The sequence below is a fragment of the Mesoplodon densirostris genome, chromosome 6 (genome assembly GCF_025265405.1).
Source record: "Mesoplodon densirostris isolate mMesDen1 chromosome 6, mMesDen1 primary haplotype, whole genome shotgun sequence".
Lineage (NCBI taxonomy): Eukaryota > Metazoa > Chordata > Mammalia > Artiodactyla > Ziphiidae > Mesoplodon > Mesoplodon densirostris.
In genome coordinates this window covers 76,597,504-76,615,487 of record NC_082666.1, presented here as the reverse complement: position 1 = coordinate 76,615,487, position 17,984 = coordinate 76,597,504, and the positions used below count along the sequence as shown (strand labels likewise).

Below are 17,984 nucleotides of genomic sequence, written 5' to 3'. Positions count from 1 at the left end.
ATATGGTGCTTCATGGTTAACACTACAGTGATAGGGGTGTAGGTAGGAGCTGGATTTGAATTTTGGCTCTGCCATTTACTAGCTCTGAGAGCGGATCAGTTAAGCCTCAGGTTCCTTATCTGCATGAATGCAGACAAATATAACACATACCTTCATGAAAGAGCTAGCGTAAGAAGAGCACTGGAATAGTGCCTGCATATGGTAAGTACTCATTTGGCCATTATAATTATTGTTCAAAATCCTATGCTACAAAAAGGCAACCTACTGAATGGGAGAAGATATTTGCAAATGATATGTCTGATAATAGGTCAATATCCAAAATGTATAAAGAACTCATGTAACTCAACATTATATATATAAACAACCTGATTAAAAAACAGGCAGAGGACCTGAATAAACATTTTTCCAAAGAAGACATACAGATGGCCAACAGGCACATGAAAAGATGCTCAACATCACTAAAATGCAAATCAAAACCACAATGAGATGTCACCTCACACCTGTCAGAATGGCTCTTATCAAAAAGACAACAAATAATGAGTGTTACGAGGATGTAGAGAAAAGGGAACCCTAGTACACTGTTGGTGGAAATGTAAATTGGTACAGCCACTATGGAAAACAGTATGGAGATTCCTCAAAAAATTAAAAATAGAATTACCATATGATTCAGCAATTCCACTCCTGGGTATATATCCAGAAAAAAATGAAAACATTAATTCAAAAAGATATACACACCCCTATGTTCATTACAGCATCATTTTCAATAGCCAAGTTATGGAAGCAACCTAAATGCCCATCAATAGATGAATGGATAAAGAAGATGTGACACATACACACACACACAATGGGATATTACTCAGCCATAAAAAAGAATGAGAATTTTGCAATTTTCAACAACATGGACTGACCTGGAGGGTATTATGCTTAGTGACATAAATCAGACAGAGAAAGACAAATACTATATGTTTTCACTTGTATGTGGAATCTAAAAAAATAAAGGAATGAATAAAACAAAACAAAAACAGACTCATAAATACAGAGAACAAATTATTGGTTCCAGAGGGGAGAAGGGTGGCGAGAGGGGCAAGATAGGTGAAGAGAATTTAGAGGTACACACTACTAGGTATAAAATAAACAAGTTACAAGGATGTATGTAATGTACAACACAGAGAATATAGCCAATATTTATAACTATCAATATATATGGAGTATAATCTATAAAAGTAACAAATTACCTGAAGCTAAAATAATATAAAATATATTGCATCAGTTGCCATATGATCCAGCAATCCCACTCCTGGGCATATATCTGGACAAAACTCTAATTCAAAAAGACACACTCACCTCTATGTCCACAGCAACACTATTCACAATAGCCAAGACACAGAAACAACCTAAGTGTCCATTGACAGAGGAACGGATAAAGAAGATGTCGTATATATACACAATGGAATATCACTCAGCCATATAAAAGAATGAAATGATGCCATTTGCAGCAACATGGATGGACCTAGAGATTATCATACTAAGCAAAGTAAGCCAGACAAAGACAAATACCATGTGATATCACTCATATGTGGAACCTAAAATATGACCCAAATGAACTTATCTACCAAACAGAAACAGACTCAGACATAGAAAACAGACTTGTGGTTGCCAAGGGGGAAGGGGGGTGGGGTAGGCATGGGTTGGGAGCTTGGGATTAGCAGATGCAGACTATTATATAGAGAATGTATAACCAACAAGGTCCTACTGTATAGCACAGAGAGCTATATTCAATATCCTATGATAAACCATAATGGTAAAGAATATAAAAAAGAATGTATATATGTATATCTGAATCACTTTGCTGTACAGCAGAAATTAACACAATATTGTAAATCAACTATACGTCAGTAAAATAAAATAAAGAAAATGCTCCAAAATATTTCACAGCTTATTGCTATTAGCTATAAAATAAGATGAAACTAGTTTTTCTCCAAGCTTAGTGAGAAACGTTTCTACTGTCTGGTTACCCTCCTACAGCCCGACCTCCCTCTCCTTTCCTGTCCTCCAATGCTTCTGAATCACAACAAACGCTGTGCTAGGAAGACTGGTCAGCTGACCACACCAGCCAGCTAACCACCACCACTATCTCTTTCCGTTCTAAAGGCCCATGATATTTCTAATTGGTCCTCAAATGCTCTCAGTACAAGCAACAATTAAATGCTGTGGCTTTTCCCTATGGCTTCTGAGGAAGCATTATCCTTTTCCAAAGTGCTTTGCTTTTCAATTTCAAATAAAGACATTTTAAAAACCCAATAAAGTTAGACACTAATAAAACGAAATAAATAGCAACATTCTTAGAAATAAAACTGACAGTCCCAAGGAGGAACACTCAAAACAATGAATAAGATAACTTTTCTACCAAAGGAATAAGGGATAACAGATAAGGAACTGGCGCCAGCAATGCCATTTAACTACCTTGTGATCTTACATTCCACTCGGGAGTGTCACAGGCCCCCGGCTGGTGCAAATCTGGTTTTTTTTTTTTTTTTTTTTTTTTGCTGTACGCGGGCCTCTCACTGCTGTGGCCTCTCCCGTTGCGGAGCACAGGCTCCGGACACACAGGCTCCGCGGCCATGGCTCGCGGGCCCAGCCGCTCCGCGGCATGTGGGTTCCTCCAGGATCGGGGCACGAACCCGTGTCCCCTGCATCGGCAGGCGGACTCTCAACCACTGCGCCACCAGGGAGGCCCCAAATCTGGTTTTTGTAAAGACACACGCAAGTGGCATGAACCCTCAGCTCAGGAAGATGAGATTTTCACCTGGTCTTTCAGCTTTCCTGATTTCTACTTCCAGATGAAAAATTTAAAAATACTGTATATTTTTTCCTAGTTAATTCCCTGTCTTCTTGGTTGTGGAGGGGAGCCAACTCTTCTGCAAGGATTTTGCAGTATAACCTACTTTTTTAAAAAAGTGAAGGCAGTGTGGGGAGGAGTATTGTTCAGTGCAAAAAGACTGTGTGCCACAACTGGGATATTTGCGGTGTAAAAAAAAAAAAAAATCCTCTCACAATGGTTGGTGGGGAGGAGGTTCCTGTTTTATACAGGGGGTCAAGGAAAGCTCATCTGAGAAAGAGATGTTTGCGCTGAGACCTGAAGGGAGGGAGGAAGCAAGCATGGGACAGCTGAGAAAAAGTGTCCAGATGGAAACAGTAAGGTCCTGAGGCAGAAATGTGCTTGGTCTGTGGGAGGAATGCCCAGGAGGCCAGTGTGACCGCAACAGCATTTGCAAGGACAGAGCAAGGCAGGAGGTTAGAGAGGCAGGGAGACCAGACAGGCACAGGGCCTTAAGGGCTTCGGATGTTGCTCTGGGAGAGGTGGGAAGACGCTGGAAGGCTTTGGGCTGAGGAGTAGCAATTTGGGACTGATGTCCTGCAGGGGACACTTGAGGAGATACAGTGCAAGGCTAGGGGATACGGGGAAGCAGAGGGTGGGGGCGTGGAGATGTGCTGCTGATGCCCATGGTGGAGCCTGCACACGGAGAGTGATGGAGAGTGTTGGCTCAGGCTCGGCAAAGCTTTCAAAAGTAGAAAACTCTGAATCAGCACTTCCCCGTTTCACGAGACCTTGTGCAGGTGGAAAGGGCGTGGAGAATGGGCGTGAGATGTACTTTGTAAGGAAAATAGTCTCCTCTTTTGCAGTCCAGACCATCGGGGTATCTTTCTAGGCATCACCTAACAATTCAGTTAAGCCTCCACAGACAACTTGAGGCGCACTAAAGGGTGTTCCCTTACGTGATCACTCATGATCCTCCAAGCAGCCTTGTGAGGTAGAGAGGGCAGGTGTTAGTTTCCTCCTTTGGCCAATAAGGACACACAGAGTGTTGCCAGAGCTGCGCCAGGTCCTCGCTCAAAACCCGCCAACCCCCCACCTTTAGCAGGAGTTAACGTAAATCTTTACGTCACAGGATCTGGGGATAAGAAAGGAAGTTATAGGGAGAGACAGACAAAAAAATCAGACGGAACCAGCAGGGACCAAGATGGTGACAAATCTGACCTCTGACAGACCCTGAGTCTCACTCTACACTGATTTTACTACATTAGCGAATTAAATGATACACCTACTGGTGGCCACGACCGGAAATTAAGGACCAAAAAAGGATAAAAAGAGAGTGGCACCCCACTCCCTCGAAAAGCCCTGCCCCTTCCCAGGTGGACTAATGCACATGCCTCTCCATCATGAGCCTCACTCCTCCTCCCTTTGTCTTTACTCTTTAAAATAAAGTCCTTTTCACCACGTGGGTGAGAAGTTGATCTGTGAACTAAGTTCTCGCTTCTCCATTTTTTGGCCACTGAATAAAGCTTGTGCCGCATTGATCTCAGCTTCAGCTTCATTATTTGGCTACACGAACCCGAATGGAAAAAGAACGTTTTCCAGCTGAGGCAGAGGGCCTTAGCCAAGCTAGGGCCTGGGCACAGTCCATATGACTTAATTCAGTAACGAGAAGTTTCTGCCCAGATCACACAGCTGGTGACAACTGAGGGAGGGAGGGAGTCAAGATCATTTGGCACTGAATTCAGGTTCTTCTCATAACCTGGTTCTGTGCCTCTTAGGCTACCAATTTATCAAGGGAGTAAGCCCAAGGCGAAGAAGATTCACACGCAAGTGGATACAGTTGAGTCAAAGAAGACATAACTCTGTGGGCAATGACACTGAGGTGCCCCACTTGGCTTCAACAGCAGGGGATTTGTTCTCATCACAGACAGTGATTTAGGATTTTATGCTAGATACTCTTCTGTGCGCTGTTCTATAGGAACTGTGGGACGACATGGCTTGTGAAAAGACACACCATTTGTAGAAGTGACAGGGTGCTATTATTTCTTTTAAAACCCAAGTATGTCTGATCTTACGGAACTTGTTCTTGTGTGAGCCATGGCCCAGGCCCATTTGTAAACCAGGAGGGGAAGGGGAAGAAACCAGAAATTACTTACTAAATAGACATCAAGCACGGAGGCATTATCATCCTGCATTTCCAGAGCATTTGGCTCAGAAGCCAAGTAGATGGTCCCCTCTTCCAAGGTAAATGTTGAACTGGAAGGTAACCCTTTACTGGAAAAATAAAAAAGAATGATGAGCATGTGGCCTTCAGAACAAAATCCAAGGACTTCTCCAAAGTGGTGGCTGAGGTGGGAAAGCTTTGGGGCAAGAAAACAAATTTAGGGCGTTTGAAGGAAATACGGTTATACCTATAGAGATGCTCACTTGAGTTTAAAGGATTTGGCTTTACTGACAGTGCCTTTTCTCTGTCTACTTCAGCGCGTGAGACACTTCACACTTCTGAGAGGTGATCTGTGGGCTCCACGCCTTGTGAGGGTGGACTGCTGGGAATTTAGAGGCCCACCAGTCATCTCTGACTCTGAACAGTTAGTTCTCGCTGTTTAAATTCTTCCCTCAACAGTACTGATGCTTTGCTAGCTTATAGAAGATAACCTTGTACCTCATTAGCAGTGATGATTTCTTTTTTTTACATCTTTATTGGAGTATAATTGCTTTACAATGGTGTGTTAGTTTCTGCTTTATAACAAAGTGAATCAGTTATACATATACGTATGTTCCCATATCTCTTCCCTCTTGCGTCTCCCTCCCTCCCGATGCTTTCTTTCTATTGTTTTTTTCTTTTTCTTTTTGGCATGAAAGGTTCAGTTACATCTATGGTTCTCAAAGGAGCATGGGGGGCTGGTGAAAGCCCAACCTCCTGGGCTTGTAGGATTGAAGGAAGGAAGGATTGAAGGAATGTATAATCTTTCCCCCACTGAAATAAAAATTAGTTATGTTTTTTTAACCTGTGGAAATTTCCACGTGATGCTTTTGCAGGAACAAAATATCTACAAGCAATGGTGGAAGAGTGTGACGTTGATATTAGAAGAGGTGGGCTAGGGGGCTAGCTGTCAGCCACGTGGGACAAACCTGGCAGCGGGCACTAGGGCTGAGAGCCCGAGTGCAGAAGACTGGCCTCCTCACTCACTCCCCATCATCAGGGCTGCCACCCCTTGGGGCTGAGCTCTGAGCTCACCCTGTTGAAAACTCTCCATCTAAGTCATCCTCTGGGCTTCTTGTCTGAGCTTCCCAGCTGGACAGGAGACTATTGAGGACTACTGCCCTCCCCTAGTCTGGGGACTACACATAATTCTACTTGTGAACATATTTACCTATTAACTGAAGATACATGAAATAGAAATTCTGAGGTTTTCAATATTAAAAAAATTTCTCAAAAGAATTGTGTGGATCTTATTCAATCAGGTTCATTTATATAACACATAATGCAAAATTGTAAGAATCCAGACCAGCAGTAAGAGGAATGAGAAGGGGGGATCTCCCATAGGTCTTCCATTTGGTGATATTTGAGAATGTGGACATTCAGAGATGAAAGCCACTTTACCTTGGCTTGATATATTTTCTCTTTAAGTTCTGGACACACATAAAAAGTCCTCTTGCTTTTCAAAAACCCAAGATGAGGGCCTCCCTGGTGGCGCAAGTGGTTGAGAGTCCGCCTGCCGATGCAGGGGATACGGGTTCGTGCCCCGGTCTGGGAGGATCCCATATGCCGCGGAGCGGCTGGGCCCGTGAGCCATGGCCGCTGAGCCTGCGCGTCCGGAGCCTGTGCTCCGCAACGGGGGAGGCCACAACAGTGAGAGGCCCGCATACCGCAAAAAAAAAAAAAAAAAAAAAAACCAAGATGGGTTATATAATGTGGGAAACAGAGTCTGTTTTGATTGATTTTAAAGAGCAGGGTGAATGTGGCCTTTTCCATTGAGCTGATGATTTTATATTGTAAACCTCCACAGATTTCTTGGGTTAAATAAACCATCAGCTTTCAAGGGATGCTGTTTGGAGAGGCACTGTGTGGTAGTGAACATTGCCCAAGTTATCTTCTGGATCAAGAGCAAGGATGCAGTGATGGGCTTTAATTGGCTTTTGCCTTTTAACTGCTAAGATGTCACTCACTAATCCCATGTGTAGAGAACAGTCCTGTCTGGTTAAGCCTTGTGAGAGACATGAATGCTTTATCTATTTAAACATCAAAGCAAGAAACAAAGTGGTCGGAAAATATGTATGGTTCACATTTGATACAACTGAAAAAATCTCTACCGTCTTCTGGGCTATTTTGTAAACATATAATTTATTTGATGAGGTTCAAATCTAAGTTTACCTCTTTTTGTCTGAGTTTTTCCTTACAATTTTTAATTATTTCCATCCTAAGATTAAGGGTATAACCAAGAATATTCTAGAAGTGCTTTTTCTTTTTAAATTTAATTTTTAATAGCACCACATATAGTATATAATACAGCAAAAAGTAATCCTTCTCTTTTTCTTGTCCTTTTGTGATACAGAGTTCACCTCCCTAGGAGTAAATCCATTTTGCAAGTATTTGTCAATCTAATATTTGTTTTATTTTTGGAAACGACGAGTGAGCCACTAGCATGGTTAAGACTAAATTAAAATAGAAAAAAAATTAGAGTATTCTTTGGGGTTTAATAGGTACATTTATCGATTCTTTTAGCTAAGATATAATATGATTACAGAAAAAATACCAGATTTCCTTAGTAGCATATGGCCAAATTTGATAAAATCAAACAAGCATATTAAAAAAAAAAAACTCCTGTTATTTACACTGTTTCTCACATGTATTAGAATAATTCCTATCTATCTTAGTAAGCAGAATATCCTGAGCATCCTTAAATTTGTGGGACAAAAATGAGGCTCATAGGAACTTATATCCAGATTATATAAAGAACACTTGCAGTAAAAAAACAAAAAGGCAAGTAACCCAATTAAAAATGGGAAAAGGATCTGAATAGACATTTCTCCAAAAAAGATATACAAATGGCCAATAAACCCATGGAAAGATGCTCAACATCATTAGTCATTAGGGGGATGCAAATCAAAACCACAATGAGATACCACTTCATACCCACTAGGCCGGCTATAATAAAAAAGACAGATGATAAAGTGTTGGGGTGGATGTGGAGAAGTGTGAGCCCTCTTACATTGCTGATGGGCATGTAAAATGATGCAGCTACTTTGGAAAACAGTTTGGTGTATCTTCAAAACCATATGACCCAACAACTCCACTCCTTGGTATATACGTAAGGAAAATGAAAATATATGCCTACACAAAAACTTGAACATGAATGTTCACAGCATTACTCATAATAGCCAACATGTGGAAATAATCCAAATGTCCACCAACTGATGAATGGATAAATAATTCATACAGTGGAATATTATTTTGCAATGAAAAATAACAAAGCACTGATATATGCAACAACATGTGTGAATCGTGAAAACACGGTAAGTGAAAGAAGCTGGTCATAAAGGACCACATGTTGTATGATTCCATTTAGGTGAAGGGTAAAAGAGGCAAATCTATGAGACAGAAGGAGGTTAGTGGTTGCCAGGGGCAGGGGTGAGGGGGCAATAGGGAGTGACTACTATTGGGTGTGGGGTTTCTTTTTAAAGCATTGAAAACATTCTAACTTTAAATTCTGGTAACAGTTACACAGTTACACAACTTTGTGAATACACTAAACCCACAAAACCATATACTTTAAATGGGTGAATTGTGTAGTATGTGAAATATATCTTAATAAAGTTTTTTAAAAGTTTCATGAGGTACCTAAGGGTCATGATTCTTTTCTTTATTTTGAAGAATAGTTGTTTTACAATGTTGTACCAATCTCTGCTGTACAGCAAAGTGACTCAGTTATACACATATACACATTCTTTTTTATATTCTTTTCCATTATGGTTTATCACAGGATATTGAATATAATTCCCTGTGCTATATATTAGGACCTTGTTGTTTATCCATTCTAAATGTAATAGTTTGCATCTACCAACCCCAAACTCCCAGTCCATCCCTCTCCCTCCCCCCTTCCCCTTTGGCAACCACAAGTCTGTTCTCTATGTCTATGAGTCTGTTTCCGTTTGGTAGATAAGTTCATTTGTGTCATATTTTAGATTTCACATATAAGCGATATCATATGATATTTGTCTTTGTCTGACTTACTTCATTTAGTATGATAATCTCTAGGTCATCCATATTGCTGCAAATAGCATTATTTCATTCTTTTTATGGCTGAGTAATATTGCATTGTGTGTGTGTGTATACATACATACATACATAATACACATATATACACACACCACATCTTTTTTATCCATTCATCTGTTGATGGACATTTAGGTTGCTCCCATGTCCTGGCTATTGTAAATAGTGCTGCAATGAACATTGTGTTGCATGCATCTTTTTGAATTGAGTTTTTGTCTTTTCTGGATATATGCCCAGGAGAGGGACTGCTGAATCATATGTACCACATAACTCTATTTTTAGCTTTTTAAAGAACCTCCATACCGCTCTCCATAGTGGCTGCACCAACGTATATTCCCACCAAGGGTCATGATTCTAAACTTGATCTCTCAGTACACAGTATTAGAAATATCAGAAATGTGATGGAATAGATATTTTTAGGTTACATACATTTTAGAATTATCTGTATTGAATAAACCCCCGATTTATTTGCCGGTCATTCAGAAAACATCTTCTTTTTCCTAATAGAGAAAAAAATTCTAGTTGACCTGACATGAGAGAGTTGGGCTCTGCGATTTCAAGGCCTGAGGTGGAGAGATGCTGCTTGCAGGCTGGGGAAGCCTGGGGACCATCGGCAGTGTCACAGGGCCAGTGCTGAAGTACGAGCAGAGGTAAGGGGACCTTTATCCTGGAGGATGCTTTGCCTAGAAGATGCAAATTGCTGGCCCACAGAGCCAGTCTGGCTGGGAGAAGTGTGTTTTGGGCCCAAGGAGATTTTTTTTTAATTTGAATGATTGCTAAATTAAGAAACAGGAAATTCCTACCAAACCCAGTTTTCTACAGCTTCTTATGAGAAACGAGAAGAGCAGGCAACTCTGAGCCCACATTTCTGAGTAGCGATGAGGTTGCGGCATGTCCTTTCTGGTTCCCCAGGGTCCCCACTGCTCTCTTCGGTGTCACACCTGGCCTTTCTACCCATTTGCATCACCTCTGCCTGGCCCCTCTGTGTATATGTCAGCCCAACATCCCTACTTCGCTGATGAGGGGACTAAGGCCCAGGGAGGCACAGTAACTTGCCCAAGGTCACACTGCAGTTGAATAGGATATAAACTAGGATATAAACTCTGTTTTCCAATTAAACACTTTTTCTATGGTCATCTGTGATGAAATTTTAGAAATTTGCCACTGCAGAAATTGAGGGAGCTGAGGCCAATGTATCTAGGAGCTTGAAAATCATCATATAAACCAGCAAAAACAAATGCAGGATTTGAGAATAATAAACATTTGAGAATAATAATAAAGATTTGAGAATAATAATAAACAAATGCAGGATTTGAGAATAAAGGAGAATAATAATACCAAACATGCAGGATTGTTGTGAGCTTGATGTGAGCTGTGGAGATCTTTTGTTTGAGAAGAGTTATCATGGCCAGAAAGGTTTGAGGAAAAGTAAGTAGGTAAAATATGCTTTATAAGCCACATATCTATCTTTCTCAAAAAGTTAAAAGAGTTACCATATGAGCCAGCAATCTCATTTCTGGGTATATATCCCAAAGAACGGAAAACAGGGTCTCATATTTGTTCCCCCAGTGTTATGGGCTGGAATGTGTGCCTCCCCCAACCCTCCACTTATATCTTGAACTCTTAACCCCCAGTACTTCAGAATGTGTCTGTATTTGGACATACGTTCTTTAAAGAGGTGATTAAGGTTAAATGAGATCATTGGGGTGGCTCTAATCCAATATGACTGGTGTCCTTATAAGAAGGGGAGGAGATTAGGACACAGACACACAGAGAAAAGACCATGTGAAGATAGCGGGAGAAGACGGCCGTCTACAAGTCAAGGAGAGAGGCCTCAGAGTAAACCAACCTTGCTGACACAGTGATCTCGGACCTCTAGCCTCCAGAACTGTGAGAAAATACATTTCTGTTGTTCAAGCCTCTCAGTCTGTGGTACTTTGTTATGGTAACCCTAAAACTAATATACCCATGTTCACAGCAGCATTTTTCACAGTAGCCTATAGGTGGTATCATTCCACCTACTTCCTCATGTAAGTAGTCAAATTCACAGAGATATGAAAGTAGAAGGGTGGTTGCCGGGGCTGAGGGGAGGGAGGAAATGGGGAGTTGTTTCATGGGTACAGAGTTTCAGTTTTGCAAGATGAAAAGGTTCTGGAGATTGGTTGCACAACAATGTGAATGTACCTAACACTGTTGAACTGTACACTTAAAAATGGTTAAGATGGTAAATTTTAAGTTACATGTATTTTACCACAGTTAAAAAAAAGTAATAAATATTCATTATTAAAAATAATGAATATCTAATAGTTCACAAGAACAACAAAGCTATTTAAGCTTCCAATGTTTTAATACTTAAAACAAAATGACTATAAATATATAGCTCTATATAAATAATCAGGCATTTATAAAGTCCCATTAAGTGCACTCAGAATAATCTGACATTATATACAATGGAATATTGCTCAGCCATAAAAAGAAATGAAATTGAGTTATTTGTAGTGAGGTGGATGGACCTGGAGTCTGTCATACAGAGTGAAGTAAGTCAGAAGGAGAAAAACAAATACCGTATACTAACATATATATGGAATCTAAGAAAAAAAATGTCATGAAGAGCCTAGGGGTAGGACGGGAATAAAGACACAGACCTACTAGAGCGTGGACTTGAGGATATGGGGAGGGGGAAGGGTAAGCTGTGACAAAGTGAGAGAGTGGCATGGACATATATATACTACCAAACGTAGGGTGGATAGCTAGTGGGAAGCAGCCGCACGGCACAGGGAGATCAGCTCGGTGCTTTGTGACCACCTAGAGGGGTGGGATAGGGAGGGTGGGAGGGAGGGAGATGCAAGAGGGAAGAGATATGGGAACATATGTATATGTATAACTGATTCACTTTGTTGTAAAGCAGAATCTAACACACCACTGTAAAGCAATTATACTCCAATAGATGTTAAAAAATAGCAAAAGCTATATAACCAATTGATTCATCTTTTAAAAATATTTGTTATCTTCATTATTCAGTATGTACTCAGTGAGATCAGAGTACAGAACTGGCATTTTACTTGCCTAAAACTCTTAGATTAGGTCCTACCTACTGCCCAAGAAAGAATGAGAATACACTCTAGGGAAACGGATACCTGAGCAGATAAGGCATTCCAGGCAAAGCATGAACTTTGGAATCAGATGACTGGCTTTGAATTCTGGCTCTTCCTCTTAGCTGTGTGTGTGATACTGGATGAGTTTCTTAACCCCTCTGAACTCCAGTTTCCCACATGTAAAATGAGAATAATACCAAACATGCAGGATTGTTGGAGTGATGAGTGATAACGAATGTACAACACAAACAGCCATTGTTGCACATTGTATTCTAGGTGCCAGGATGCAGCAGAGATTAAAATAAACAGAGATCTCTGCCTCATGGAACTTACATAGCATTGAGGAGGACAGATAATGAGAAAAATACTTAAAATACATATTACATTGGTCAAAAGCACCAAGGAGAAAAATAAAGCACAGAAGGGAGAGAAGTGAGTGAGTGGCATAGACCATTTCCAAGCAGCACACTTTCCGGGCTCTGCCATTGGAGTTTTTGGGGTCTCAGGCATGAGTCAGACACTAGGGGACACACCCAGGTCTCCTATATACTCCATGGGACACAATAGCAAGCCCTCCGAAGCCCACTGAAGTCCCTTTCCCTGGGCTGGGACAGGCACCCACACTCCCTGACAGCTCTCTCCAAAGATCACACTCAAACTGCCAACTCTTCTTGGCTTCTCTAACTTCTTTTAGGGAGTGGAGGTGGTGGTCAACTAACGGTTTTTGACCACTTCCTTTGCATGTTCTGCAGTCTCACACCTTGCTTTTGTTTTGGGTCTCTGGTGAAACTGATAGTAAAAATATTTCATTTTAACATTCCGTTATGTTACTTTTAGCAAAGAGGTTAGTAAAGGTTATACATGAAAATGCTTCACATAAGGACATAAAGTATTATCTGGGCTTTAAGAACCTTTATGCTATACTTTGAATGTGTATGTCATTGCTACTTAAAAAATTAATGAAGAGCAATTATCAAAAGAGTAGGGAGGTGATGTAAGAATAAACCATCCAACCTAAATAAATCCATCCCTAGCCGACAGCAAATTCCTCCTTCTTTGAAGATGCCCCAAGTAGAAAGGTAAGATATGTTCTAAAAGGGATGTTCGGGACTTCCCTGGTGGCGCAGTGGTTAAGAATCCGCCTGCCAATGCAGGGGACACGGGTTCGACCTCTGGTCCGGGAAGATCCCACATGCCATGGAGCAACTAAGCCCGTGCACCACAACTACTGAGCCTGTGCTCTACAGCCTGCGAGCCACAACTACTGAGCCCATGTGCCACAACTACTGAAGCCCGCGTGCCTAGAGCCCGTGCTCCGCAACAAGAGAAGCCACCACAACGAGAAGCCCGCGCACCGCAACGAAGAGTAGCCCCCGCTCGCCTCAACTAGAGAAAGCCCACGCACAGCAACGAAGACCCAACACAGCCAAAAATAAATAAATTTTTTTTTAAAAAGGGATTTACGGGCTTCCCTGGTGGCGCAGTGGTTGAGAGTCCACCTGCCGATTCAGGGGACATGGGTTCGTGCCCCGGTCCGGGAGGATCCCACATGCCGCGGAGCAGCTGGGCCCGTGAGCCATGGCCGCTGAGCCTGCGCGTCCGGAGCCTGTGCTCCGCAACGGGAGAGGCCACAACAGTAAGAGGCCCGCGTACCGCAAAAAAAAAAAAAAAAAAAAAAAAAAAAAAAAAGGGATTTTCACTTAAATGTTTATGTCACTGATCAATTTCATGTTCATTTCTCTTCAGTTCTGACATTGGGAAATATTCTTGCTATTGCCCTGTTTTCTTACTCACTGTTGATTTCCTGGGCACAAGCCTATTTGGAATCAATTTCTAATTTCTCTGGCTGAGAGTTTTCCAGATTCCATTTTAGGGGTCACTTATAAGTGTGAGCATCTCTCTTGGGTAGAATGCCTTCAAAACCCAGGGATCCAGTCAGAGGGCTTGCCATTCCTCAGCCTTGTAGCTTGGGAAGATCCATGTCTAGAAGCAATTTTACGTGAATGGGTTTAAAAGTCTGGCTGGCTGCCTGGGTTCTGCACCATCAAGTTTTGCCACAGTTCCCTCAAGTCAGACTGTCTGAGGGCTAATTGCACCTAATTTGCAGCAAGGCGCTCAGGAGACCGTTCATCTATCTAGTTCTGTTCCTCCCGTGTAAAAGCAGAGCAACTGCCAATATTCTTCAGCTGCTCTGTGCTCTGGTCTCTGCACACATCACAAACTTGTCACAGGTAAGAGCAGTACAAGGAGGGGGAATTTTATGTCCTCCCAGCTCCCTCTGGAAGCTGACATTAATGGTTCTCTGATGCCACGCAGGCTTCTCTATCATTTACAAAAATGCTCCTTTCTGTTACCAGCAACATTAGTTTGGCTTCATTGGAGAGCACTAGCCTGGCTGGACTGCTGAAAACAGACATCAGTCATTTTATAGCCTGGAACACTCTGATTTCTGTTTGCAGACCTAATGAGTGTTTTATAGCTAATTCTCGTGAGGGTATTTGCTCAGAGAACATATGGTTTTTGTCTTTTAAAAGCACAGTTTCTGGGCCTCCCTGGTGGCGCAAGTGGTTAAGAGTCCGCCTGCCGATGCAGGGGATACGGGTTCGTGCCCCGGTCTGGGAGGATCCCATATGCCGCGGAGCGGCTGGGCCCGTGAGCCATGGCCGCTGGGCCTGCGCATCCGGAGCCTGTGCTCCGCAACGGGAGAGGCCACAACAGTGAGAGGCCCACATACCGCAAAAAGAAAAAAAAATAAAATAAAATAAAAGCACAGTTTCTGTCTTTTGAAAGTCATCCTCTCACTGCCTTAATTTCTTTTTTGTCAAAGTAATATCATAATGTATCATACAATACAGATGACTTATGATGAAATAAACAACCTCCTGCTCTCACCTGCACCCCAGTCATCTCCCCAAAGGCGGCACCTTTCACCATTTCTCTTTTTAGCCCTTCTGACGGTTCCCTTCATATCTTTTGATGAATCAGGGAATAAAATATATTCTCAACCCAAGGCAACATCTATTGATTCAATATAAAGGATGTTTGCCTACCCCTACTTCGTACTTCCTCCCAACATTTGCTATTTATATTTTATTTATTGTGTAACTGTAAATCATATACTTAATAACTTTTTCTAGTCCATCAACCACAAACCATATATCTTTAATTTCCCATATTATTTACTCTTTGTCCCTGCTTTCCTCTCTCATTTTGTATTAGATATACTTTAAAAAGATCTTTAAAAATCTTTACTTTGTCTTGGCTATTCATACTTATATTACCTTATTCTTATCTTGTAGCTATAAACAATTTTTCCTGCTTTGTCCATGGATTGATTCTAAAATTAGAAAATCAATACATAGAGTTTATATTATTATGACTATGTAAATGTTGTTAATGCCTGGCCAACAGTGTGTTAGGGTTACATTTCCCTCTCTGGATTCAAAATCATGATTGCTGGGCCATGCAAAGAAAAATGGTCCCATCATCAAGGTTAACTGGAACCTCTCTGTTTTTTTTTTTTTTTTTTTTTAACTTTTGCTCAAATTCCTACCACGTTTTAGTCTGCTTCACGGTTGGAGGTTTTTGCCCTTTAGACATGGACTGAATGCCATGTGGGTAAAACCTAGGAAGCATCTGGACTAAGTGTGGAGGCCTGAATACAAGCCCTGCTTCTCGGATTATTAGTTACAACGCTGGGCAAGTCATGACCCTGAGGGTCCTGGTTCCTCCTCTGAAAGTGAGAATGGCAGTCCCCGTCCAGCCCACCTCCCAGGGCCATCAAGAGGACCAAGTCAGAACATGCAAGTGAAAGAAAGGCAGACAGAGGGTAACGCTCCTCTGTATAAACTACCTGGAGTTATCACTATGACTTCTACCTCCGGGACTCTGCTTGTTTCCTGGGGGTGGGGGGAGGGGGTGTTTGTTTGAGGAGGTCTGCTGGCATAGACAGATTTATCATAACACTTTGGAAAGAATTCTTCTTCTGCTGGTCTAAGTTTAGCTACCGGAACACTGACTGATGATAACAAACGTGGACGGGAAAGCTCTACTTGCAGAGACAACCGACAAGTATAGCCTAGTCTCACTTAAAGGCTACAAATACTTGTTCAGTCCTAGAGACACACTCTGCATATGGGCAGGCCCACCCCAGCATGACTCAGGCACTTCTGATGGGATGATCAAGGCAAGGCCACATGCCCCTCTTGGAAAAGCTCAACTCTGGCTGGGGTGGCTTGCGGGTGGAGGCTGCTCTAGGGTCTGGAGTTCTGAAGCCCTGGCACTGGGGTGCCTATTTGCAGCTGGGATAGTGTCGGCCTGCAGCAAGTCTCATGCCTGTGCCAGGATGAGCATCTCCTTCATGCCAAGCTCCTTGGTTGAGTGTACGGGCACATCTACAAGACCCCCCCCACCCCTCCCGCAAAGTATGGACCCAGAGAACTGGGAAGCCCTTGGCCATGGTCACTGCATCCAGAATGCTTTACCACCCACCTTCCTAACCTACCCTGCCAGACAGGAGGCTTTCAGAAGGATCTGTTGCTTTCTTTCTGTCTTCTCTCCTTTTCAGCCACTTCCATGCTTTCCCACTTTGGCTGTTTTTAGACAAGGAGGCTGCCTGTTTCTAATAAAAGGCAAGCAGAGTGGCAGGCTCTCTCTGGAATTGAGCAATGGCTGCCTTATGGGTCTAACACTTGGGTTTAACCCTCGTCTCTCCCTGCATAAGTGACACCTGAGGCACAAAGACTGTTGTAGACAGAGCACAAAGAGTAGCACTTTGAACTGGCAGGGGAAGAGAGAAGCAAGCAGTGTGCTGCCAGGTCTATTAGTTCTGGGGACCGGAAGTCACAGCTGCTGAGAGAGCTGGCAGCAACTGAGCTCCTGCCACCAGCAGCTTCAGAAGCAAGCAGAGGAAGGAGATCAGGGCCCTCCCTCTGAGGAAAACCTGTGTACGTGTGTGGGTGGTGGCTGGAGGGAGAATGCTTTCAAAAAGGAACCCCCATCCAAGTTTGGGGAACTTTTCCACCATATATCTCTAGGAGATGTATTTTTCTTTTCAACATCCTCCCACACACATTTGGGACGAAGTGAGAGAGTGGCATGGACATATATACTACCAAATATAAAACAGCTAGTGGGAAGCAGCCGCATAGCACAGGGAGATCAGCTCAGTGCTTTGTGACCACCTAGAGGGGTGGGATAGGGAGGGTGGGAGGGAGGGAGGGAGGGAGATGCAAGAGGGAGGAGATATGGGGATACATGTGTGTGTATAGCTGATTCACTTTCTTATAAAGCAGAAACTAACACACACCATTGTAAAGCAATTATACTCCAATAAAGATACTTAAAAAAAAATAAAGCTAGCAGTCCTCATTGACGGTGATGTTTATACTGTGATGATTGCATTACAGACATTATTTCATTTAATCATCAAAGATCCCCCTGATAGGATGACCAAAAAAGCACATGAAAAGATGCTCAACATCACTAATCATTAGAGAAATGCAAATCAAAACTACAAAGAGGTATCACCTCACACCGGTCACTATGGCCATCATCAAAAAATCTACAAACAATAAATGCTGGAGAGGGTGTAGAGAAAAGGGAACCCTCTTGCACTGTTGGTGGGAATGTAAATTGGTACGGCCACTATGGAGAAGAGTATGGAGGTTCCTTAAAAAACTAAAACTAGAACTACTACCATATGACCCAGCAATCGCAGTCCTGAGCGTATACCTGGAGAAAACCGTACTTTGAAAAGATACATGCACCCCAGTTTTCATTGCATCGCTATTTA

The 17,984-nt window shown here is 42.3% G+C and overlaps 1 protein-coding gene across 1 annotated transcript in view; it reads right to left on the bottom strand.

Moving 5' to 3' along the window:
* The window catches only part of PIP5K1B (phosphatidylinositol-4-phosphate 5-kinase type 1 beta), a 214,206-nt gene that overhangs the window by 17,460 nt on the left and 178,762 nt on the right, over positions 1-17,984 (bottom strand). Inside the window, exon 13 of the mRNA XM_060102269.1 lies at positions 4,975-5,092. Within this exon, the coding sequence (XP_059958252.1) occupies positions 4,975-5,092 (118 nt within the window). The remainder of the gene's footprint in view (positions 1-4,974; positions 5,093-17,984) is intronic.